The sequence below is a fragment of the Paramormyrops kingsleyae genome, chromosome 15 (genome assembly GCF_048594095.1).
Source record: "Paramormyrops kingsleyae isolate MSU_618 chromosome 15, PKINGS_0.4, whole genome shotgun sequence".
In the NCBI taxonomy this organism is placed as follows: Eukaryota; Metazoa; Chordata; class Actinopteri; order Osteoglossiformes; family Mormyridae; genus Paramormyrops; species Paramormyrops kingsleyae.
The window spans coordinates 18,874,706-18,900,893 of record NC_132811.1 but is presented as its reverse complement, the minus strand read 5'-3'; the positions used below and the strand labels follow the sequence as shown (position 1 = coordinate 18,900,893).

The window sequence follows — 26,188 nt, the reverse complement described above, 5'->3', positions numbered from 1 at the left end:
CCGTGTTCCCTTACGGGGGCAGATGGGTGGAAGCTGCCGGACTGACAGCCAGGAATTCGGGATCTTTCGCCTCCATTCGGCATTCTTCGGGATCACAAGTCTTCTTCGGCGCCATTTTCAAATGGCTTTGGCGCCGAAGAAGGGGAGCTCGGCCTAGCTGCGAGCTAACGGGCCTGCTTCGTATTATTGCGACCAGCGGTGAGCTAATGAGACGCGGAAGCGGCTGAAACCCGTACAATTTAAACTCACTATCGAGACGTAGCCCGTGTGCTATAAGCGCTCGCCATCTAGTCCATCTGGATTAAAGGTATCTCTTATTTTATGTTAATCTGTCCCGAATGCAGTTTCATTAGCCAGTCGAGCTATAGGTAGCGCGGGGAATTTAATCGATTTGTAAGGCTTTATTTGATATCATTCAAGCATAAATACCGTTATAACAGCAAGCTACAGTTCGGGTAATATACGGTTCGCTGATTAGATTGTATGTGTGTATTTACGGCTTTTCTTGCTTTATTTGTTTACATTTGCCAGCGTTAGCTTGTTGCTAAGCGTTGCAAAACATTGTTGACGTTAGCCCACAAGCTAACGTTATCTTGCAAGCTTAACAGCATCGCAGAATCAGAGGATGATTTGTTGTAATATATTGGGTGGCCGTTTTAACTGCTTGAGATAGTATTCCCCCGTTTCAAAGAGACGTCGAAATATATAAATATCAATGAACACCGAAAGGAAATTGGCCAACCTGCGGAAACGGCTGGACCAGCTGGGCTACAGGCAGCCTTTGGGTAGCGAGTCTCTGCCATTGGTGGAGAAGCTTTTCAGGTATGGAGCTTGCAGTGAGGTTTATTGGCGTCAGTTACCTTTATTTACTCCTGTATTGTAACTGCAGCCCGATTGACAGTGGTTTAAATCTGTTAAGAACAGCAAAAGGAGTACTAATCTTTTCAGAAATGCAGATTCAATAAAGCTAAATAACTCTACTAAAGTTTTGTTGTCATTTAAAAACACTTTTTCTCTCTTCGTTGGAAAAATTCTTGATTTATAATACTGTAATACTTCTTACCTCCCCAATTTTTTAGCCGCCTTATTCAATGTTACAGTAAACCTTACCAAAACCATAGATACTGTACCTTATTCATAATGATGATTACATGACAAAACACACAGACAGTATCAAAAGCACAGCACACCATTTTACTGGACGTTTGATAATCCCATATCCAGAAGACAGGACTAAGTACTGCAGACATACAGCCCAGTGCATGTGAAACAGTCTCTGAATTTCTGTCATTCTGGCACTCTAGCTGTGATTGCTAACATGTAGGTACTGACTGCCTCTTGCAGTGATTTAGTTCACACCACAGAAAGCCTTCGCAATGCCAAGCTCTCTGTGGGGAAGACTGAAAAGGTCACCCAGCACCTGGACACAGTGCTGGAACCATACCGTGTGGAAAATGCCCGTTTGGTCAAGGAGAACAATGAGTTGCATCTGGATTTACTTAAGATGAAGGAGGAGAAGGATCGTGTGTGCAGAGGCAAGTGCAGCACTCAGTGTTATGTACCATTTCAGTCATTTTCCAGTATAATCACTGCTATATATTATTCCCTCGGTTACACACTGTTCTTAGTGTTACCCAGACTTCTGACCATCTCCTTGGCTTCCACAGAGCTAAAATCCCAGATCAGGAAGTTGGAGCACGAGGCCACCGACCTGAAGTTCTTGAACAACCAGTATGTGCATAAAGTACAGTCCATGGAGAAGGCTGACAAAGCCAAAATGGAGCGCATCCGGCAGCTGCAGGAGAAGAACATGCATGCGGTGGTGCAGACGCCAGGTAAGGCTTTTTTGGGGCTCTGGGATCATGCTACGGTTGGTTGGCACATTTGGGTTTGAGTTATGAGATGAAGCCCCTTTTCCTCTGGATAGGGGGCAGGAAGCGGACGATTCCTTTCAGGAGGCAGCGGATGCAGATCGATGACCTAATCCCTCCTTCCGGGGGCCGTGTGCTGCCTGTAGCCCAGCCTGAGGACCCATATGTTGCTGACCTACTACTGGTGGCTGATGAGAGGTACAGAGTGTCCCTGCAGAATGCAGGTGCTTCTTTAGATGATCAGAAAGCTGAGCTGCAGTTGTGTGGTTCATGGTGCATTATATACCATGACAGTGTGAGTTAATATAGAAAAGATTGTGCAGTTCACCGTGACCTTGCCTGTCTCCAGGATTCAGGAATTACAGCGTGATGTGACCAGGTTAAAAATGGAGCTGGACAGAGCGCAGGATGGAATTAAACACCTGAATTTGCAGGTGAAGATGCGCAACACTGGGACAGGAATTTCCCTCGTGTCTGTCAGAGGAGTTTAACAAGGTGATGTGCCTCTAGGTGGAGGAGCGAGACCAGGAGGTCGAGCGGCTGGCACGGGCTCTGGATGGTGGTCGCCCTCATGACGTCATCACCCTCGAAGCTCAGAATGTCAGCAACGAGAAGCTGATCGCCCATTTGAACCTACAGGTGCTTCCCCCTCACATTCATCTGCCACCTAAAGGCTGCTGGCTTTGCATTATTAATGCTGTGTTAGTGGTAATTTATGATAAATATTTATTCACTGTGTGTTTATTTAGATCGAGTACCTCCAGGATGCTAATGCTGCTCTGAAACAGCAGCTGCAGGGTCATAAGCAGACTGCATCCTCTGAAGTAACCAACCTGAACAACCAGAACCAAGAACTGTGCCAGGAACTTTCTCACATTGATCAGCTGGCCCGGCAGCTGCAGAGGGACAAAGATCTGGTTCTGGCAACAGCAGACCAGGAGTTGCTGGAAGCCAAGGTGGGACAGGCCAAGGCATTTTCCTGTGTTCTATTTTTTCCATTGCATTACATTTTATTTAGTTAACAAGATGCTTTTATTTTGAGAGAAATCAGGGTTCAGCTAGTCCCTAGAGCAGTTCTGGGGCCCAGTGGTGAAATAACGAGAAAGCAGCAAGATTTGAACCAGTGATCTTCCGAACACAGGCACAATATCCTAACCTGCATATGAGGCGAATTCTCTTTGTGTGTTAAGTAGGGTTGGGTATGGTTTGATTGTAATTCTGCTTATCGATTCTGATTCTTATCGATTCCTATTTTTGATTCCAATTTGTTTAAAAAAATTGAGGCGAGACGTTTAAATATCAGACATATCTTTATTCTGTCTTTTTATGCAAAACACTTAGCTGCACCTGAATACCATAATCAAAAATCAGTAGGCAACTTAAAAGCAGAGGAGTTCTTTAAACAATATATGTGTAGCGTGCATTGCCTGAATGCTGAAGCGCATTCACATTTGGCTGCTACGCGTTAAATAAAAACGATTCATTTAAGAACTGTATGTATACAAACCTGTACAGTTAAAGTGCTTTTTTTTGCATAACACTTGTTGGGTGCAGTGAAAAAAAGGTTAAAAATGGCAGAGGATTCATTTAAGCACTGTCTAAGTGTGCAAATATTAACTAAGTCTAGGGTTAGCACCAGTGTCTAACAGTTTTTCTAAATTAAAATCAGCATATTAGCGTTTTTTGGAAGTATATGAGACCTTTCCTGGCAAATAGTGTCTCCAGTTCCTTACAGATGACATGCAGGGCTTGAAATGTATTTCTTACAATGGGGTAGAGTTTAATCAGCAAAGTTTTTTTTCTCCCAAAAAATCCAAAATGCACTATTTCAAACAATGTTTACATGACGTTGCCGCACTTATTGTATGACAAACGACTTCTCCACTGTCTATCTCATGGGTTAATTTTACATAACCAATTACTCTGATATAATTATTAAAAGGTTTCCATTTGCACGTTCCTTACCTGTAAAACAGACATTTTTACCTATGCACTTCAATTTTGTGTTTGCGTCATTTTTTACCAACACATTTTGCTAAGATAGGGACCGGTTTTGTCATATACAAGGAAACAGCAAAGTATGTAGCATTAAACATTACAAAACCTCTTCAAGCAATCACTTAACCTTACATAATACATTATTTTTGGTAACTCTTTACTTGAGGGGCCACAAATAATGTAGTAGTACACTCTTGTATTAAACAGAAACTAAGTGATAGTTACATATTGATCCCATGTTCATTCATCATTAATCAGTCATAATGGTTCATGTATTTTATGCATTTACCGTAATTGTTCATGATTTGTACTTAGTAACTGAGTTACTACTTATTTTACCCCCTCAAGTAAAGCGTTAGCTTAAATTTTTCAAATACGCCCAGGACATGCAGTTGACTCATATGACAGTGACTCGTATAACATTACCTTGTGAATGTGTTGTAAAAATCTGACATTAAATCAGCTTTTTATTGATTCTAACACTATCCTAACATGACTAATATCAGACGAGTGCTGCTCTCAGGATGTAAACTGGTTTTGTGATGTATAAAGGAATATGCCTTGTTGTTTACAATGCAGTTTTGTGTACAGTGGTCCAACCTGCAGTTACTCGTGTTACTCAACCCATTTCCAGGACTGACGGCCCACTGGGAATTTTCCCAAACATCCTGGTCAGCCAATCCTGCTGTGGTGACTACTGTTGCAAACTGATGGCCAATATCGCTGGCAGTTCTGCATATTATAAGCATCACAGCTGCTGGTTCTGTTTTTCAAACGTATATCTAAAATATATTTAGTTTTTTGGGGTTTGCTCATGTTCCCCACCCTACAGAAAGCTAAAGTGGGGAAATTCCCATATTATGATAACAGGGTACAGGAATAAATAAAATTGTGATTCCTGCAGTCCCACACTGAATTTCAAGCCCTGACATGTAATAAAAGATCTGTGTATTTGAAAATGTGCATTTAGGAATCGATAAGCAGAATCAAATTTTTAATTTTATAACATGTATCCGATTTCAGAACTGGAATTGATTTTCAATTCCCAACCCCAGTGTTAAGAGTGAGGAACAATGTTTGAGTTCTGAAAACTTTACAGTTGTGTGTATCTAAGTTGGAGAGTCAAGAGGCTGTTTTATATGTTGCTTAATTCAGTTTATCATTATGGTGTAAATACAGTCAGTATGGTATAATACCCTAGTTCAGGTCATTTTCGCACAGGACAGGACAAAAGGAGATGTTGTAGCATTTGGCAGGTGTAGTGGTACTTCCCTCAGAACTAATGCTGAATTAAGTTTGTCAAATGTCCATAAGTTAGGTGAGGGTGCATAGTTTGTGTATCACAGTGTGATATGGGATTGTAAGATGTTGATGGTTCATGTCCCAAAAGTGGCTCTCAGATGTGTCTGAGAGGTACTTAATCCTAGTTACACCAATACTACATCCACTAATGGCCAAAATTGTGGAAACACCTAGCATTTTTGGCATTGTGCTTTAAAAATGGCCACTCATACTGGTGGTAATGTTTATAAACAGTCAAAGAATGTTACAAATATCATACATTGGATGATTAAACAGGGAACTAGAGCAACAGTTGAATAAAGTTCTGTAATCTCTAAAAATTGGAGGTGTTTCCACAATTTTGGCCACTAGTGTGTAAAATTCTAAGCGTTGTATTAATTGTAGTTTAATTGACAAATTTGCCTTTTTCATTTTGTCTTCATAAACAGAAAGAGATTCTATGGCAGCACAGACAGATAGAAGACTTGAAGGATGTTGTTAGTAAACTGAGAAAAGTAAGTATCCATCACTTCCAAGTGTTACAGAGTGGCTATGGCACAAATTTGTTGCCTTCAGAGACTTCTGGGTACAGAACTCAATATTCCTTTATTAAATGTGCCCCCAGCATGCAGATTGTTGGAAATGGATAGTAAGGATCCAGCTGTTTGTTCTACCTGATGCAGGACTTTGCGGAGAGTGAGGATGACAGGGAAGAGCTGCGGTCTCGGCTAGCGGAGATGAGCGAGGAAAACGAGAAGATGAAAACATCAATGAACTTCCTGGAGGAGCAGAAGAGGAGGCTGCAGGAGAAGGTGGAGAAGATGACTGACGCTGGTGTGAATTCTTCCTTTTCTGCTGTTCCACACGGTTTCATGCTGTGTCATATAGAGAAAGTCATGGTCCTGTTGGATCTTGTGTGTCTCTCACACAGAGAAGGAGCTGGTTCTGGAGCTGGAACAAATGCGGGTTCAGCATGGCGTTTGCAGGAAAGAGCGCTCTCCGTCGCGTCTCGATGCTTTTGTCCGCAGTCTGGAGGAGGACCGAGACTTTTATAAACAAGAGGCAGAGCGTCACCAGTGGGCTGGGCAGCGGGGCGTGGCTTTGAGTCCTGGAGGGGGTGTGGCTATGAGTCCTGGAGGGGGTGTGGCCAGGAGTCCAAGGAGAGGAGGCGGGGCCAGGAGTCCCAGCAAAGGAGGGGCTAGCACGGTAGGTAATCACTCAAAGCCACCATCTGCATGCATCATTAAAACAAGCCGCTCTAGAGAGTTCTTCATGGGAGGGTGTCTGCTGGTATATCTGAGGTAGAATGAGGAGCTTCAACGTGCGGTGCAGGAGAGGGACGAGCTCCAGTCTGTACTGGTCGATGTGGAGAAACACATGCAGGATATCCAGGCCAGAGTGAGAATGCTGACAGCTGAGAGGGACTTGCTGATCTCGCAAAACCAGCAGGTGAGACTCACCCTGTTTGGATTTACTCTTCCTGAATTACAGCCAGTGTTGTGTAGCACTAACTAAAACTACTCTCATATGACTGACCTTATTTAGGAAGCATTCTTGGTTTCTGATCTGCTATTCTGTTCCCCTCCTGTTAGCTGCTCCTTGGCTGCTCCTGTTAGATGGTCATTTGCGCCTCCTTTGTTTCCCCCCAATGTCTAGGCTCAGGAGGAGCTCCTGCGACTACACAGAGAAGTAGAGAGGCCACCAGTGGAGAAGGAGAATATGGACACTGAGTTGCAGAGGATGGCTATTGAGCGAGAGAGAATACAGGAACAGCTCAAGGTCCTCCACCTTTCTCCATACCTGCCTCTGTTTTTTGGGATTTATTGCAGGTTAAGTGGTGTTCAGCATAGGTACAGTGGTGTCTGTACTCAGATGTGAAGTTGAGTTTAGTGATAGGAATGTTTGGTGGTTGAAAATCACCTTTTTATTTACTCAATTATTGTGTCAAGGAAGATTATGAAACAAGACCACCTACTTGTATGACTGCTGCAGGTGATGCTGTCCAAAAAGGAGGAGGAGGAGAGAACAATGCAGAACCTGAAGAACACTATTCAGGCGGTAAATGCTGCCATTGTCACTAGGGCTGTCGTGATCATGTCACGATATAATCACGATTATATGGCGTATGCACAATAATCACCAGAGCTTGTGACGGGTGAAACATTTGGGCAGTGTGCCTAAAATATTAATGAGAGGCGTGTTGTGACACGTAAAAGTACGTAATCTGTATAAATTTGATATATCCTCTTTCCAAGTATAATGGCGACATGATTGCGGCAGCCCTAATTGTCACCGTATGTCACTCCTGCATTACGCCTGGAGGGGGCGCAACAGCGTTCTCACTGTGTGCTGCTGTGTTGCAGCTAGAAGATGAGCGGTCAGCCTTGCGCTCACAGGTGTCCATGCTAAGAGAGAAACAGGCTTCCCTGGAGGCGGAGCTAAAGGCCCGGGCTATGTCGCTGGTCCAGGTGGGGGAGGAGGCAGCCCAAACGAGAGCAGAGGCCGATGCTCTCCGGTCAGCCTCTTTCTCTTCTTGATCTTTGCGCGCGTGTGTTTGTGTATGAGAAAGAGATGCTCCTCTGTGCTCTTCTGTACATGGGTCACATTTGGTGTGAAGGACATTAATCCAAGTATGTTTTTATTTTCTGATCAGGTCTGTTCTATTCCATTAATAGTCAATGGCTTTGCCTGTGGTAAATAACTATCACAGTATTAGTAGTGATTGGTATCCATTTCAGTTTTTGCATTTATTCTAACCTGGATTTGTGTTCCAGATGAAGTGTAGGTGTGCAGCTTGTTCTTTCAGTTGCTTCAGTATTGATATGCAGTCGGTCCTCTACCTCAGGTTACTTCAGGAGCAGATGGAGCAGACTCTCTCGGACAGCCAGCAACGCCTGTCTCTGAAGAAGAACGACCTTCTGGTGGCTCATCATAAAATAAAGACTCTTGAAGAGAAAATCGGTGAGAAAGCGCTTGCATGACTCATGCAGTTATCAGAGTAAATGCAGCGTGTCAGTCTCCACTATTAAAAGTGTGAAGAAAATGTAAACATGTAAAATTAAACTGCAGCATCAATGTGCATTTTTACCGAAGGGAAGGGACTAAGATGTGTTGCTGGGGACTCTGTGTCTGTCTATGGCCCTCAGGTGAGCAGGTGCAGCAGAACTCCTCCAAACGTGATCAGCTGACTGCGGTCCAGAGGACCGTGTCTGCTCTGGACCGTGAAAAGGATGCACTACAGGCTGAGGTCGACCAGAAGACCGAGAGCATTGTTGTGTTACAAGAGGAGATTGTCAATAAGGTAATTCGCATAAGTCTGGCCGTCGTACAGATGGCCTTGACTTATTTATAATCTGCAGGATGACTGGCGACCGAGAAGGTGACATTTTACCTGTGGCACAGAGGGCTGTTGGTCTCATTGACAGGAGAAGACGCTTGCAGAGATTAGGATCACCGTCACTGACATGGAGACTTCTCTAGAGTGAGTTGGATGTTAGTTCTTCACATTTATTTGTCTCACTTATATGAATTGGAAGCTTTCAGTGAGTGTATGGGGTACATCAGGCAACGGCCACTTTAAGCACGAACAGCACTTCCATGCACTGATTTCCCACTGTTGTATAGTGTGCCTGGTCATTCTGTCTAATGTATAATGTGTTACTTTGCGTTACATTACAGGTAGGGATGTCCCGATCCGATCTTGAGACTCACAATCAAGGCATTTTAGACTGATCGAGATCGGGATTAATGAGTAGATCAGCTCCCAATCATGCGCCACAACATGACTGCTTTATAAAGTTGGACCTTGACATGATGTCTGCAGTGTGGAAATATTTTACACTGAAAAACGAGAGCTGCGCAACTGCAACTTGTACTGTCTGTAAATTGAGCATTTCGCAAGGAGGTACTAATAGATCTTCGTTTAATACAACAAATTTGATCAGACATATAAAGTTAAAACATGTGGCTGAGTACAGCGAATTCACTCAGGGAAAGGCTGCGTCGAAGCAACACGCACTGGAGGAAACTTTCACACAACAGCGATTAATGCAAAAAGGATTACAGAGCGGATGATAGAGTTCATTGCTCTTCACGACCAACCCATCGCATTTAATTTTTAATTTATCTTTATTTTATACTTACAATGATTATTTTTTTAATAAACCCATGCTATGTGAAAGTTCCAAACAATTTTACAATTTTTTTTTTACCATTTTGATAAAAACTAAAGGTTTTTAAAGGGAACAAGTCCCCTTGCTGCACTTGCTGCACTGCAGACCTACTGAGTTGTCAAGCATATACACCATAGATTTTAATAATTTTAATGTACTTATGGTCTATAGTTTGCACTGTGTGCTGTTGGAAAATACATGTATTGGTTTGAGACTCTGTATCGGCCGATAGTTAATCTTAGATGACTCGGATCGACAATCTTGATCGGGACATCCCTAATTACAGGTTGTACTCTTCCTCTGTCTCTCCCCCTTAACTCATTGTCAATTGTACATGAATTCTTTTTCACTAAGTAAATTATTCCAAAACTGTTGGTGCGTTTTGAAATCACATATTTGCACAGTGGGTATTGAATTTCGTCAGAAACCTACTACTCATCCATTAATTCAATATATACTGTATGCAATCACATGAACAGTATGCATGCACTCAGACACTGCAGTCGTCAGATTCGGACATACTGCTTATGTCGCCTATTACATATCTAATATTTGGATGCACCCTCTGTATTTGGCACTGTAATGTTTGTCCTGTCATGAATGTTGCACCGTGAGTTCAGGAAGAACATTGTTTTGTTTCTCTAATTTATACATGGTTGGGAGGACAATAAAGCTTTACTTGACTCTGAAGATGATGACACAAGTCTAAGAGGCCGTGTACTTCACAGGAAGCTGCAGGTGGCGCTAAGTGGACGAGAACGGGAAATCGAGAGCCTACGGCGACAGCTGGATGCAGCACAAGAGGAGCTCGCGGTGGTGGTAAAGGAGAGAGAGGTCATCCTGAGGGAGAACAGAAGACTGCAGGACGATCTGGCAACCATGACCAGAGAGAACCAGGTATGTGCACACATGACCGCGCGGCATTGTGGGTATTTCAGTGCAGTACTTACCGTAGGTATCTGGAAATTGTGAATTGATGTTGGGGAGAAACCCAACTGTCTGACCCACTCAGTAAATCGGATGGTACAGACTTGTTATGCACCTGGTGACACGTTCAGAGTCAATACTGATGTTCCTGTTGTGTGTTTAGACGGTCCATACTGAGCTGGAGGAGGCAATGCACCAGAAGGATGACCTGAAGATGAGGGTTCACTCTTACATCGCTGAAGTGGCAAGGGTGGAGAACATGATGGCACTTAAGGTCAGCATGAATGGTGGAATAGTCATTCTGCCCAAGCTGGACACTTACAGTGGTCTCAGATGAAAATAGCAACATGGATTGTTCCATGCAGGAGCATGAGAACCGGGACATCCTCGAGAGATTTCGGACGGCACACTCTCAGGCCGAGGACTGGGAAGCGAGACTTCAGCAAGTGGAGGGGCTCAACTCCTCCATCCGTCTCGAGCTGCTCTCCACAGACACTGAGCGTAGGCACCTGAGAGAGAGGGTGGCGCACCTCGAGAGGGAGATCCAGGAGGTGAGTGACGAGCCAAAGAGGAGAGACAGATTGGGCGCCATCAGTACTGTATCAAGGCTTTGTTTGTTTTTATTGTATTTATAAATCACTTGTGGTATTAGTCTGCTGTTTGGGGGGGTAAAAGCATCATTATTATTTCTTCATTTGTCTCAGTCGTAATTTTCACCATCAGATGCCATGAGCCCTGAAGAGACCCTGTGCTGTTCGCTTGGCACTTGCTGTTTGGTTCCCCCCTTGCCCTTTGCGCCGGTTCCCCATGGCTGTCTACGTCGGTTCCCTCTGCCCCAGTTCCGCCTCAGCCCTCCATGCTAGTTCGCTCAGCTCTTTCTGTTGGGCTCCCCCCCCCCCCCCGGCCCTCTGCACTGGTTTGCTCAGCTCTTCATGTTGGGGTCCCAGCTTTCACGTGCTACATTGTAGATATGCAGTCGGTCTCCTACTTCAAGTTACTTCAAGAGCAGGTGGAGCAGACTCTCTTGAACAGCCAGCAAACACCGTCATGTTGCGTTCCCCCTCGCCTCCCGGCCCTCTGCACCACTTCACTCGGCTCTTTGCTCTCTCTGTCCGGCCAGCACCTGAATGCCCAGCAGGCCTACGAGATGCAGGCGTCCTCGCTGGTGAAGAGCCTGTCGCGGCTGGAGGAGGAGCTACAGGCCGCCCATGCGGGGAAAGCGGCTGCCCTGGCGGATTTGGCCTCTGCCAGAGAGCTCTGCGTCAAACTCGATTCTGCCAAAGACGCCACAGCCCGCAAACTCGCCTCCAAGAGCATGGAGCTGGAGAGGGTTTGTAAATCTGTCATAATGTACCTCCTTCCATCATATGTGTCCTTTGGCTATATGTTTAGTACAGCCCTTAACAGTTAGCTTTGCTCTTTTTAAACACAATACATTTTTGCTTATATCATTGTATTTTTCTGTGAGGTGGTGTAAGGCTAAGCAGGTTATCATACTGCACTTGGGATCGGAAGGTCGCAGGTTCAAATCCCAGGGACCGGCTGACCCCTGCTCTCTTAAAAACAAATGTCTCTTTGGGCAAAAGTGTCTGATACATAACTAACTACACAAATGTGGTTAAAAGAAGATCCAGCACCCGGGAATTTCATCCCCTCACTGGAGGAATTAGGTCAGCTCCCAGCTGCAGGCTGCGCAGGCTTGGGCGCCTTTCCACAGCCGTCTCCCCTCCTAACTAGCTGGTGGCAGAGCTGGAGGATGTGCGGTCAGAAGCAGACGTTTTGAGGAAGCGGGTGTCGGACGAGCACCAGAACGTGAAGAATCTGGAGTCGTTGCTGTCCAGCGAGCGGCAAAAGGAGTTCCAAACCCAGCTGAGCAGCAGTGAGAAGGAGGCAGAGGTCCGGACCCTGAGGGACCGCCTGGCCTTAGCGGACAGCAAAACGTGAGGCCTCTCTCTGTCTCGGCGCGGGAGCTACTAGCAGAGGAAGGTACAGGCAGGCTGATGTGACCCTCTGGCTGTCTCCACAGGGCAGGGTATGTGAAGGAGGTATCCCAGCTCCGAGCTAAAGTCTCTCAGATGCAGACGGAGTTGGATGCGTTGAAGAGGCAGTTGACCACAGAACGCTTTGAGCGGTAAACCACCTATAGGGTAGTCCCATAAATCATGAATGAAGCATGGTTTGCTGTCTTATACAGCTGACAACCCCATAATTCATTTTGTTGAAGAGTTAAGTTCAGTTGTGTTTATTGGTTTGAATTACTCTTTGATATATCTCCAAGTACAGCAGAACAGAAGTATAATACATTTAACGGTGATTGAAAAGCACGAAGTATAGGTACTTTAATGCTTTTAAATGTCCTTTTGGTTTTCTGTATGTTCCATAACTGCAGAAATTTTCTATTTAAGTTCAAAAGAGAGCTTTCCTGATTATTTCTTTCAGGGAACGAGCAGTGCAGGAAATGCGCCGGCAAGGTTTGTCCTCCTCCACCCTCCGTAGCTCCTCCCCCTTAAGCTCCTCCCTCAGTCCCCACCGCCTTTCTTCAGACCATTCCATCCTGCGAACTTCAAACTCTACAGAGAAAGTGAACAAGTCCCCAGAGAAGTGAGTCCTCAAATCCTCACTCCGACTAACTTAACTCTTTAATTATCCAACCCTCTTTGCTAATGCTCAATTACAGTGATACTTAGACAGCCTTTTAGTTTTGGTTACATATAAATACATGCTGTGTTTCTGTCTTGTTTTAGAAACGGATCTTTAAGCATCAGAGACAACAAAGAAAGTATCTAAGAAGAGATATTTCCTTTCCGGGACCTCCTTGGAGAAATGTCAAACAGCTGGGCAGTGCTCAGTTCTGTGGTCAGAAAGGTTTATTTATAAATATCAACCTATACCCATGTGAATGTTGTGTTGCCAGCTTACAATGGAAGACTGATCAGTCGTGAAGTGAAACTTCCTAAATTAAATCGTGTCCATAACTGTAAATTCACATGTAGCTTCTGTCACATATGTGTATTTAAATGTCTTTTATGTCATTTAATATTCTGTAAATTAATCTTTTAAAGAATCTTTTCTTTGACAAAGAATATTTTTGCTCCATGCTTTTTATATGAAACATATTTTTCATTGCTTGTATTAGTAAATTAACAAATAAAGACCACTTCAGTTGTGTAATGGGAGCTGCAGTGAGTGCATTTAATGCCAAAACAACCTGAGAGACCTCTGGCCGGACCACTGCTGATTCCCACCAAACTGCTTAGACAAACCATCTGTTTTCTGAAACTGCTTGAATAGGGGAAGTAGCTATGAGTCACTCCTGTTTGGTGAAATCGAGCAAAAGAAATGTCATACAAACCAAAGTGATGCTTCGTTACTTGGGGAAACTGAAGCAGCCTCCCAGAACATTTAATACAGAATTATTGCGTTTTATACAACAGTATGTTCTAACCAAGAAATCGGATTGGATAAGAAGCGTTTTATGAGTGCTGTTATCAGTATATCCGGACTCGGACATTTCACATCAGATGTATCACTTAGTTTTACAGGTGTATCTAAAAACTGTTGTATTTAAATTTAAATAAGGCAAAGTAGTTGGGAGAGAGTGAGCTGTTACGTTGGAATGTTTGTGTTTCTTGGCAAAAGTCAAGAGTTGGCTGGTGGGAACGATTTGTTTGGCCCATAACTCTTCAAATAAATAATCGATTATGGCTTATTACTATTACCTTATAAATGATGTTCGATTTGGTTGTGCCTACAGCCAAATCACAGCTGCGATATATTGGAGTAAAACTACACTCCTAATATGTTACTGCATAATTACCCATCAGGATTTGTCACGATCAGTCACTTGATTCGGTAGCAGAAAATATTTTGTGGGGTTGTCCTCCAGAATATTACAATTTAAGGATATAAAATGTATGTAGTATTCAGACTTCATACTTTAATACTTTTGTTGTTGCATAGAATTTCATCTGTCTCTGATTTCCTGTGGTGGTCAATGTTCACTCCTACTCAATCTCCACGAAATATATATGCAAGTGTAAAAAGTAAAAAAAAAAGTAACTTCCTATGAAAATAGTGCAGTATTTATATAAAACCACGAGGTTTCTCCCAGTCCACGGTGAGCATCCGATGTCTGCAAGCCATAGTGTTTCTGTTGGGAGGGTGGATGCGCAGCTCAGTGTCTGCAGGCCTGGCTGGTTGTGTTCGGCAGCGAGTAGGTGAAGAGGGAGAAGTCCAGGATGTACTTCGGAAGCAGTTCCTTCAGGAGGGCTTGCGGGAGACTGCAGAGGTAATACTGCAGCGTCTCTACGCTGATCGGCCGGTACCAGCTCTGGCGCTCAGGAAAGTGGACGTTTGGTGGGGCCCCCACCCGCTGCAGCACATAGTGGCCGTCGCTCTGTAGGCGCTCATACGAGCCCACAAAGTCATAGGGCACGGCGCACGGCTGGCAGAGATTATATACGGGCATCCAGTGCTCGTTCATCCTCTCGACATCTTCGTCCACCAAGTACCGTACGAACTCTGCAAACGTCACGTCGTCCCCCGTCGTCCGTCCCCCGCCCTTCCTGTAACGCCTCACGATTTCCACGCCATACTTGCGCTGGTAGGCCTCGATCTCCCCGAACTTGTTCCTGTAGGCCGACAGGAGGCGCTCCATGGGCTCTCGCACGAACAGGAACTTGAAGTAGTGCTGGAGGCGGTAGCGAATCTCTTCGGGCTGCATGTCGGCCAGGAACACCAAGTCACTCTTGTGGTCCATCTTGATGTTGACGTCTACGTTGTCCAGGGCACCACTCAGCACTTTCAGTACCCGTTTCCAGTTGGAACAGGCCACTTTGGGCACGTAGCAGTACAGGAAGCGATAGTCGTCATTCACCAGGATGTGCTGCAGCACCGTGCGCCGCTGCAGGGGGCTGAGAGACCACACGCTACGTGGCATGTTCTTCTGGCTGCACACCGTCCGGATGGTACGGTTGCGAATCTCCTGAAGGATCTGAACAAAATAAATCAAAACATTAAAAAAAAAAAAGAGAGAGAGAAAGTTGCAACAATGCATTATAAATAACCTGTCAAATTCTCCCCGTTACAATGACAACTTAAACGCAATCATTTATTTTACTGACGGCAGCTCGCCGACTATGCATGATTTAACGATGACCAACAATAGCACAGTTTGTTTTACTACTATTATTATCCAAGAGAGACAGCACTCTTACACGCCAGCAGGGCACTTAGAAAGAGATCCTTACCACAATCTGTGCAATAACCCGAAACGTTAAATATTTTCAGTATGGGGTACCTTACACCCAACAACTTTCCTGTAAGGAACATGTGCTGACGTCCCCGACTTTTCCTAAAAGTTGCTAATATGTTCGCCAGAGACAGTTTCCCGTTATCTACACCAAGCTGATTATGTTAGTGTTATTGCATGGTATATTATGTAGCTAAATCGTTAGTTTAAATCTGCCAGTTACTTGAGCGTCAGTGTCTCCTGCAGCGTCGTACTGCCCGGCGTGCGGTCGGTGATCCGCAGTCCGGCCGCTCGCCCGCGGTGGAGGGGGATCCATGCCGTTGAGCATCCCCTTCTCGATCATGAGAAGCAGGCCTCCAGACGCCACGATCACCGCAAACGTCAGCACGGAGGGCAGCACGGCGGAGCCGCGCTTCCCGAAACCCGAGCCCATCGAGGAGCGCAGTCGGAAGCTCGGGCTCCGCATCCCACCGCCTCTATTCACCGCAAAGTCCTGCTTGCTGGGCGGCATCGTGCTGCTCGGTTTGCTGGTGCCCGAGGTATGTTTATGAAGAAGCGGGCAGGACCATCGCTAAGCGGCTCTCCGGCACACAGGCGCTGGCTCGCTGGCTGGCTGGCTGGCGGCGCTGCGAAGCCGCATTCCTGCGCATTTCTGGGACTTGTAGTTCGTCCGGGGGGTGGTGCTGGTATACCCCGCATCCAGGCGAACCCACTCACTGCCGGATAACGCAAGACGATGCTCCTGAGTTTCACTTATGATATCTGTGCGTATCACTTCCACATTTAAACCAGTTTAATATTAATGTATGGGAGATGGCAGTGCCATTTGCACGGCGAGCGACTGAAAGTCGGCTATAACGACGTAGTTAGTAAAGATTTCAGATCCCAGATTTCGTAGGTCTGATCTCAGCAAATGTCCAAATTACGGGACATTTCTGCGTGACTTTGACACAGGCATGCATGCCGTAGCGGCATCCATCGTTCAACAAAGCACTCTTTCCATCTGAATCGCATCATCTTCCTTCATGGGGGCATCGTGTTGAATTCCAGGAATAAATTCAGCCTGACTTGGAACAGTAGACCGTTCATGTGGCGTGTTTATGACAATCGCAGCGTCTAAATTACACTGTCCGTTTGCAGTAACGCAAAGTGAAGGGGAAGCGTGTCGGCCACGCCCTCCCGGTCCGGGTGCAGCTGTGCGGGACGCGAACCTCCCGGACCCGGTCCTCTCCGGAGACCCGGGCGCAGCATCAGCAGCACAAAGGGAGCTGAGGACGCAAAACCCGGGGAGCCTGTGAGCACGGGAAAGCCTTTCGTTAAGTGGTAGGATCTCCTGCTTTTTATACATGTAAAACGTGGAGCCTTTGTCTAATGCCGACCTTGTCTTTGCATTTATTCATTCTTACACTGGCATCAGATGGGTATTTCAGCATATCGCATAAATTAATTTAATTAGTCAGACATATATCATTTTATTTATATAAAAATTTTAATATAATTTATATATATATATATATATATATATTATATAGGCCTATATATATATATAACCCCCAGATCTTAAAGTATATATAGAGAGATTTGTGTAACAAATATATTTGTACGTAATGATACGAATTTTGAGATGTTTACACAATTTCGGAATTGCAGTTCCCCACTTGAGTAGCCTAATTATGTAAATCCGTAGATTGTGCCCATACAGGCTATGGGTAATGCCTATGCCTTGTGCAGCGTGTTTGGACGGATGGACACCTTCGTTCTGCCGATGACTGTTTTTCCATTTGTCTGCTTTTTTTATTATTGTGTTTCATGTTGTCTTCGTTCGTGTGGTCTTAACGTTTTCTGGTTGCTTTTTCATTATTTGTGTTTTCCTTCCTTTAATTCTCATTATGGAGACGGCACCATGATTATCGCAGTAAAACGTGAGAAATGTATAGTCTTTTTAAAGCACGATGCCGTAGATTTAAGGACCGTCTCCATAAATTACCAAGACGAAGGATTTGCCTCAGAGGGCAGCTTATTGTTGTCGGAGACAGGATGACGCGCAAATGTGATCGCGCATTGCTTTTCGAGGAAAACCGCGTTTTATTCGGATCATACCTGAAATTCCGGTAAATTATGCCCAAAATTAGGAGGGATAGGTTAACTCGTGAGAGGTACCGTCTCCTTCGCGAGGCGACCCAGTGAGCGGGTTAATAGCGAGCTTCTGTATGTGTCCCATTGGGTTTTACTGTTCATATCAGCAATTTCCTTAGACATTAATAAAGCATCTATCTATCTATCTATCTATCTATCTATCTATCTATCTATCTATCTATCTATCTATCTGTCTGTCTGTCTGTCTGTCTGTCTGTCTGTCTGTCTGTCTGTCTGTCTATCTATCTATCTATCATAGTTTAGCGGTCAATCTTCATAAAAATTATTCAATTGATATAAAATGTATTATCCTTCAAAAGCTTCCATTGTCTGTATTTGAAGTTATTTTTTGTTAGCAAAAGGTTAGTGTTAGCAAGGTAATCGTGAGCGGTTTTCATGCGTTGGATATCTTGATGGAATATGATACCGTTGTGGACTGGATTTCTATATCCACACTTTATCGGGTTTCCATACATATATATTGAATGGAAAAATATATAAACAATAACATAATATGTATATTTTATCCAAAAATTACACATTTTATATTCTGAAGATTTATATTCTGGGGGATTTATTGTCAAGGCTAGACTCAATATCCCCTGTATGCTGACCATAAAACGGGTTTTGATTGTACACATCAGAAATCTTTCTTGTTTAATCTTGTTCTATATAAACACCATCAACAGCTGAGGTACAGAAATGTTTGGAAAATGTCAGTCCTTTAACCATCTATCTATTCATCTGCCTGTCTTCATTCTGCTTTCCCTGGTGAGGGTTATCTGAAATGTAAAATACTCTTTCTGCAGTATTGCTGGAAATTCTCAGAAATCTTGTCTCCCACAGTGGACAGTGTGTAATTCTGTACTCACCACAGGTCGCTTAATGCTGTAGTTTTATTTGGGTGCGATATTATCACTTGTTTTTACTTTCATTTATATAGATTAACAAACGGAGTAAATCTTTGTTTATTTTAAAAGTATCTTCAACCTACCAGCAGGGGCGCTGCTGCAGATGCTGGGCCCCATCACAGGATATCATGTAGGGGCCCCAAGTCAGAGCAACCCTGTCACTCAAGGGCCCTTGGAATCGTCTTAACTTTCCCTCCCCCTTTATGACACCCCTGACTGCCATTGTGAATGTTACATCACAGTGGACACAGACTTTCAATATTCACTTGGGCATCTAATGGAGGTGCACCTGGAAGCCCACAAGAGGGCAATGATGTTGTACCTTGAGATGATCCAACCTGAATTGTGTGGCCTTGCACTGATCGGGCTTCCTAAGGGCGTACTATAATCAATAGTGTAGTAGTTCTTATCCCTTGTCTCCAACTTATTAGCAGGTAGAGCAACACCTATAGAAGGAGAGTTCAATAATCTGAAATCAAACTGATGTTGTACCTTTGAGGGAGAGATTATGCCAAACCTTTTTGTAATGTCAAACTGTGATATAAAACAGGACTCCTAATCTACAGCCTTTAACTGCTTTATTGAACACTTGTTAAATATTTTACTTGTATTATATATTACTTCATTTGGTACTGTATATCATGAGCTAATACAATAGAAATCCGTCTGTTTAAACTTAATGTCCGTTCTGCTAATTTATGATGAATATTAATGAATAATTAAGTGAATATGAGCCAGTGTTGGCCAAATGCTTGTTAGTACTTTATAATTAGTGAAACTCGGTTTGCATGTATTTTTCAATAAGCTTGTAAAGTTTAAGGTTTTCTCTGTTTCTCTGATTGTTTCTCTGTTTCTCTAATGTCTTCTGATGCTTTATTCTAGAGCTTGCACTCAAAATGTTCTGAATATCGCATCCATAAGGCAGATTGTGTATTTAGTCATTTCTTTTCTGAGAGTTTGAGGCTCGTGCCAAACTGGACTGCATGCCTCTTATGCAAGCAAAGTCTAGAGCCGTTGCTAATCAGCAATCCCGAAGTAGCAGCAGAACATGAAGTTTATCAAGATCCCCGCTCAGGCGCTCAGAGTTCAGGTTCTAAGTTTTGCTGTGTATTCACCGAATACAATGAATTGAGTTACAGATTTTCTCCCACTATATCACAGTGCTACACAAGACAATACCAGGTAGTGCATAAAACATAATACAATAGCACCATAGAAAGCCTTTCTTGTCATTGTACATGTAGCGAGTACAACACCATTCAGTCTTCACATGTCCTGTCCTGTTCTCGACATGCACACACAGACATATACAGCCGATAGTGAAGCTTTGGGTCAGAGCACAGGGTCTGCCAATTAATCTGGCAGCCCTTGGCTATCAGGGTTATGGGCCTTGCTCAAGGGCCAAACGGTGATGTAACTATTCTGTGGAGCACGGGATTTGAATCGGCAAATTTCCAATCACAGGCATAACCCACTGAGCCACAAGTGGTGCAAGAGAAGTGTGCAGAACCTAATGCACTATTTTGCATTGTGAAAAATGACAACTTACAATGAATACTGAACCATTTATTGGGGTTGTGGAGGTATGTACAGGGTTAGGTGTCAGAGTCTCGGACTGTTTGCTGTCCTATTTACTGAAGCTGTTACTGAAGCGTGTGGAGTTGGTGGAGAAGAAAAGGGAATGAGCGACATGATCCGTGATGATGCTCTCAGTCCTCTTCTTACAGCAGGGGTTGTAAGTGGATTGGAGCTGGAAGGTCAGAGCCATTGATTTGAGAAGCTGTAGTGACAGATCCTGAGCTGACAGGTTACCCATCCACACTGTGATGCATGTTGTTAGAGTGTTCTCAGTGGTGCAGAGGGAGACGTTTATGCTGATTTTAATCTCCATGCTTTAGCCTCATCCGGAAGAAGAGTCTCTGTTGCACTGTTTTCAGGATGTAGCTGGTGTTGAGAGATCATGACAGGGAGTATGAGAGCTGGACGGCGAGGAATTTGACGCTGCTGACTGCTCTCCAGGAGATCCGTCGATGAATAGAGGGGAGTGAAGGCCTCTGGTCTTTCTGAAGTCGATGTTGATCTCCTATGTTTTGTCCATGTTCAGAGTGAGATTATTCTCCCAACGCCAAACAGCCTGGTCCTTTAACTTTTCTTCTGTAGGTTCTGTAGTTCTTCATCCTTCTTGAGGCCAGTCACTGTGAGGTCATCTGCAAACTCAGTGCTGCTCTTTCTCGCATTCTGTGCCACACAGTCATGGGTGAACAGATTGTATAACAGGGAGCAACAGTCCTCAGCCACACAGATTTGTGCTGCTTTGTCTGCACAGTGATGTTTCGTTTGGCGAACACAGAACTGGTGTGGAATATTTACGCCAACCACAATGAAAGTGAGAAATTCCCAGGAAGGAGAGAAGGGCTTTCAGTTTATTAAAAGTTATTTCAAGTCTGGACATCTTTTCAAAAGCAATCTGGCATTTATACGCACTAGTGGCCAAAATTGTGGAAACACTAAGCATTTTTGGTATTACTCTTTAAGAATTACTACACGAACATTTGTGGTAATGTTTATAAACAAATATCATACACTGGACAATTAAATAAGTAACTAGAGTAACTGGAATAAAGTTCTGCAATCTCTAAAAATTGGAATTGTTTCCACAACTTTGGCCACTAGTCTAGAAGCTGCTTCTTCCTTCTTTCATATAACCAAAAAAGAGTGACGGCCGATCTGCTTTTTGTAGCTAAATGCCCTGCAGCTGTAGCCTTTTGACCAGTTTTGACTTGCATAGCCATGTTTCCATGAAACAGGGGACAGATGAGAAGGAAAGGTCCTTATCTTTCACGATCAGTAGTTCGTCCACTGTGCTCCAAAGTGGTTGGAGATCAGTGAGAAGATTTTCATGCACCAGAGCTGCAGTGTGTTTACCTCTCCTGGGTTTCAGTGTCCGGAGAAGAACTGCGAACTGCAGATCTGTAGAACAAGAACTCCAAAGAAACTGGTAGATGAAGAAAAATTTAATAGTATCATACTTTGGATATTGAGCAGTTTTTCTGTTGTGTAACTTGTTGATTTTTGACAATTTTACCACACGAAACAATCAAAAAACAGAAGACAGCACTGCCACGATCACTGCCATGATCACTGCCACGATAACTGCCACGATCACTGCCATGGCTGCCACTGACAGCGCTGTGTCATTCATGTTTAAATTCCGCATTGAATTCTGTGTTACTACAGTGTGACAGCACAGCATGCAGGTATAGTCTGGGGATGGAGATACAGTGTCATGACAAACTGTGGTGTGATAGCACAAGATTGAGGTTCGATGTCATACAACAGAGTGGTGAAGAACAGTATAGTGGTAGATTATGTAAGGGCAATAAGCCTGGTTGAATTTATTTGCCTGTAATTTGACATTTTGATTGGTTGCTGATAGCAAAATGAGCAAGTACATCCTGGATAATGGAGAATCAAACTCTCTCTGTGCTGTTCGTACAGGTGTTGCTGTTTTTGTTGCACATTTCTGCGAGTATGTTTGTGTAGAAGAGCTTAGCATTTCCGATTGAGTAGAATGATTATTTTAATAGTATTAATGCATAGAAATAGCAGTTGATGATTAATGTAGACCATATAAGTACTTACTGCAAAAGTATGAGTACATTATTTATTTATGCATAATTAATAATTATAAATCATTTCTTACTATTTCGTTTTAATACATATTTATTTATTTCTTAAATTTCCATAATATTCTGTTTCCTGGACTATATTTATGTATTGCGCAACTTTTAATTTTGTTTGTATTACATTTATCTGTGCTCTCTTTGCTCATTGTCTAGTGCAGTATATGTATGCACTATACATATGCACAGGAATTTCCCCTAGGATCAATAAAGTTAATCTAATCTAATCTAATCTAATCTAATCTAATCTAATCTAAGATAATCAATATCAAAAACTTGGCAAATGGCAATAAGAATATGGAAATATTCACACTTGCACATGTAGCGAAGCACACACTGAAACGCACGCTGTCGCTCGCTCGTGTACACACACCCACTGCCCTCATGCAGCTGACACCTGATCGCGCTCAGTGTCCCACTTCTGCTTGCACTCAGCAGAGCTTTGGGTCGCTGCTGCTGTGGAAGAGCCGCAGAAAGGTAGGACTTCGTTCCTCCAAACGGATCTCGGGGAATCGATGCCTCATTGGGCCCAAAGGACCATATCAGCACTGGATCTTTTTCTTAAAAGCAGAGGAATCTTGTGCGCACCTTTTATAAATAGAACAATTAAACAAACAATGGTATAACTTAGTAAAACCTTATTCTGAATACTGTAGAATGGTGTATTTTGTACAAATCAGATAGTAAGGTGATATATACTATATTGACTCTGGGGGAAATTAAAACATGAAAGGGTGTATTGAAGTTTAATCATTTATAGGAGTAAATTGTACATAAGTGATTATAAGATGGGTGTGTGCTGTGTTTGTGCTCCTGTGTTTGTATATGTTGTCGTTCTGTTGGTATGAATAGTGTTCTTTTTTGTAATTTGGCATGTTTTGTGGAATGTCATATCTATGTATATGTTTTTCTAGAATGTTGTATGATTGCTTTTGTAAATCTCCTGTGTTATGCGAGTGTGTTTTTTAAATGTCTTGTGTTTTGCCTGTGCATGTTTGTCTGTGTGGTTTTGTAAATGTCCTGTGTTTTGCCTGTGCATGTTTGTCTGTGTGGTTTTGTAAATGTCCGACGTTATGCCTGTGCATGTTTGTCTGTGTGGTTTTGCAAATGTCCTGTGTTTTGCCTGTGCATGTTTGTCTGTGTGGTTTTGTAAATGTTCTGTGTTATACCTGTGCATGTTTGTCTGTGTGTTATGGTTCTTCTGTGCATTCTCTGAGTATATTGCTGATTGGTGCCATACTGGCCTCCTTCCTGTTTCAATATCTGTACTGTACTTTTATGTTGTGTGTTATGCCTGTGTGCCTTTGTAAATGTAGCTGGTTTCGTCTGTGCGCTTTATCAGATGTTGTAATCGATGTCTGTGTGTGTTTTATCGAATGTTGTAATCTACATCTGTGTGTAAATGTGGTCTGTTGTGCCTGTGTGCCTTTGTAAATGTGTTGTGTTTTGCCTGTGTATTTTATTGGGTGCTGTAATCTGTGTCTGTGTGTAAATGTGCTGTGTTGTGCCTTTGCATGTTTGCCTGTATGTAGTGCTCCTTCTGCCACACTGGCCTTCTTCCTCCGCCGCCGCCGTGTGGAAACAGTAACCGCTGGTCATGTGATCTGGCTCATTGTATCACTCAATGTCTCTCTTTGCCCAGCTCCGCTCCATTGCCTCCTCTCTCGCCATCCATCCCATAATCCAGCAGTTATCTGGTGTTGCTTGTGCTTCTTTGTTTCCATACTTGCTCATTTATAGGTAGCATGTGAGATTTTCTCTGCAGTGCAGGTTAGGATTAATATAGCTCTGGTTTTATGCATGTGTTTGACCCCGTGTGTGAAGGTCATTGATAGGTTTGTGTGGTGTGTGTGTGTGTGTGTGCGTGTGTGTGTGTGTGTGTGTGTGTGTGTGTGTGTGTGTGTGTATGCTCTTGGCAGGTGAAGGCCCGCCCCCTTCTCTGACTGCCCCCAGTTAAAAATGCCCACTGGTGTCAGTTACACAGAGTGCCCTTGTTCACATGGCTTGGGTTGGTTGCCATAGAGTTCAAAACATAAGGCAGCGAGTTCATTTTGGAGAGAGAGAGACAGAGAGAGAAACTCATGGCGAGGTTTGAACAGAGACCCAGTGTGTCTAGCATGCGTAATAATATTAAATTATCAAAAGACTTTTATCCAGCTGCTAAGCACAACAACAACAACAATAATAATAATACATTAGATTTATACAGTGCTTTCCAAGGCCCAAAGACGCCAGCAATATTCAACAATATTAACAAAGAGTATCTGCATAATATTTAAACAAGAATATTTTAAAATCTAGATCCATTCTCTTATGTTTTTTTTAAAAAAAACTTTATAATGCGCCTTAATTTTTTTTTGGATGATCCGTCTGGAATATATTAGAAACATGTGACAGCAGTGGTGATAATCAAAACAGAATCTGTTGAATGTAAGCCTCATAAATGTTTTGAGCATCTTATAAAATCCTGTCATTTGTTTTCAGTAGGAAACAGACAAGTATATTTAATCTTACCCTAGAAACAAGCATCGGAAATTCCTACACTTAGATCCATTCATCCATTTTGCTTAGCCACTTATGGGACGCAGCGTTGCCAGGAGCCGATACCAGTAAGTGTCCTGGTTTAAGGTGATTTTCAATGGACGGCATAACCATTCCGAATGTATTTGTATTTTTATTTGAAGACTTTGAGGTGTCCTCAGGTTTTCTTGGCTTGCTTATTCATACACAGGCAGTCATGTATGAGCTGGGGAGGATTTGTTGCTTCTGTAGCCCCACTCAATTAGTCCTGGTTAGTGGTACATGCTGCTTCAACGTCTAAATAAGGAATGTGTTTATTTAATATTTTGTGTAGTGATTCTTTTTGGCCAGCAGGGGGGGCATACTTCTGGGGGCCCGCACGAATGTGTGGTTTCAGTGGTTGTATGAGCCCGGCTGTTTGGCTTATTGCAGATACTCGCACCCGAGCACAGTCCAGGCACTGCCAGTTCAGGAAGCCCATGTTGACACTGCCGCTGTGGCTCCTTATACAAACACAATATGTCCAAAAAGATTTTTTGCGGGTGCCTGCTGTCATGCACATTTGACACATTTATGTGGGACAAAATTACTTTAGCGGGGTTCCCAAGACACCCAACCCCTCCCACCTGGGCCTTCTCCTTCCCACCTGCACCCCCAAGTGCCCCCCCAGAGAATATTGGGCCTGATTCTGTCAGACATGTGGTATTAACATGTGAATCTGTGCTCAGCGTATTTCTCCTTAATATCACGAATACATAGAGGAGGACCAGAGGTTTAGCTACCATGGAATTTTAAAGCAAGTTTTATACCACAGACCACTAGATGGTTAAAGTTTAAAGAGCTTGTGAATCAGAGAAATCTTGCAGTATATTATAGTTAAGGAAAATTTACCATCTCTTTATTCCATGGTCAAAATTCCACACAGCTTGGTAGCTCTCTACCGTGTTTTATTCTGTTCTTCAATCGTGTGGTGCATATTGCATTCCAAAAGTATTTTCTTTCGAATTAAGGATGTATAGTACCAAATTGTTGATTGTTCTTTGCTGGGCATGATGACATAAGAAAAGAAGCTTCTGTTGTACTGGAGTGTGAATCAGCAACCCATGTACCATGGGGCCACCTTGGGGGATGCACCCTTTGACGGCACAAATCAGGAAAAATGGCAAAAATAAGGACAGCCACAACATTTCAGCTGCCCTGTGTGTCTCCCCGCAAGGCACTGAGCATCTGAGACGCGTGTCAGGAAGTGAATGTGTGCTGTCTGTTTGTGCTGGAAGAGAGGAGTGGCCGGCGTGCGTGGTCCAGGATGGGTGACATTCATCTTCTTATGTCTTTCAGAGAAATTTGTTGTTACCATGGCAACAAACGCAAACGATGCTGATTTTGAGGTAACACTGCCTGAAAGTGCAGGTAAATAAAGAGTGAACTCAACCTCAGG

The 26,188-nt window shown here is 43.4% G+C and overlaps 3 protein-coding genes across 8 annotated transcripts in view; 2 read left to right on the top strand and 1 right to left on the bottom strand.

The window, feature by feature from the left end:
* The first annotated feature begins 35 nt into the window (after positions 1-35).
* Positions 36-13,420, top strand: cep135 (centrosomal protein 135). 4 transcript variants are annotated; one of them, XM_023794371.2, is made up of 26 exons: positions 36-307; positions 694-822; positions 1,345-1,535; positions 1,668-1,835; positions 1,928-2,069; positions 2,221-2,305; positions 2,382-2,510; positions 2,621-2,827; positions 5,600-5,665; positions 5,834-5,984; positions 6,082-6,356; positions 6,456-6,599; positions 6,807-6,929; positions 7,143-7,208; positions 7,514-7,665; positions 7,996-8,111; positions 8,297-8,451; positions 8,576-8,631; positions 10,051-10,219; positions 10,413-10,523; positions 10,615-10,800; positions 11,370-11,579; positions 11,987-12,189; positions 12,276-12,380; positions 12,689-12,850; positions 12,994-13,420. In XM_023794371.2, the coding sequence occupies exons 2-26, from the start codon at positions 716-718 to the stop codon at positions 13,034-13,036; spliced, it is 3,522 nt and encodes a 1,173-aa protein (XP_023650139.1). In that variant the 5' UTR covers positions 36-307; positions 694-715; the 3' UTR covers positions 13,037-13,420. The 4 variants fall into 4 exon arrangements, with proteins under 4 accessions (XP_023650139.1, XP_023650138.1, XP_023650137.1 ...); XM_023794370.2 differs by having other exon boundaries at positions 674-822; XM_023794369.2 differs by having other exon boundaries at positions 532-822.
* A 196-nt stretch (positions 13,421-13,616) lies between these two features.
* On the bottom strand, positions 13,617-16,159 carry chst14 (carbohydrate (N-acetylgalactosamine 4-0) sulfotransferase 14). The gene is made up of 2 exons (XM_023794373.2): positions 15,724-16,159; positions 13,617-15,242 (listed from the first exon to the last, which is right to left on the bottom strand). The coding sequence occupies exons 1-2, from the start codon at positions 16,009-16,011 to the stop codon at positions 14,424-14,426; spliced, it is 1,107 nt and encodes a 368-aa protein (XP_023650141.1). The 5' UTR covers positions 16,012-16,159; the 3' UTR covers positions 13,617-14,423.
* Positions 16,160-16,186: 27 nt separating this feature from the next.
* cracd (capping protein inhibiting regulator of actin dynamics) overlaps positions 16,187-26,188 on the top strand; it is a 21,748-nt gene continuing 11,746 nt past the window's right edge. For 2 of the 3 annotated variants that reach the window (XM_023794366.2, XM_023794365.2), the window contains exons 1-3: positions 16,187-16,264; positions 16,641-16,823; positions 26,089-26,160. In XM_023794366.2, the coding sequence (XP_023650134.1) occupies positions 26,106-26,160 (55 nt within the window). In that variant the 5' untranslated portion in view covers positions 16,187-16,264; positions 16,641-16,823; positions 26,089-26,105. Of the gene's footprint in view, positions 16,265-16,640; positions 16,824-22,684; positions 22,708-26,088; positions 26,161-26,188 lie in introns of those variants that run through there. The other variant, XM_072700071.1, reaches the window with a different exon arrangement.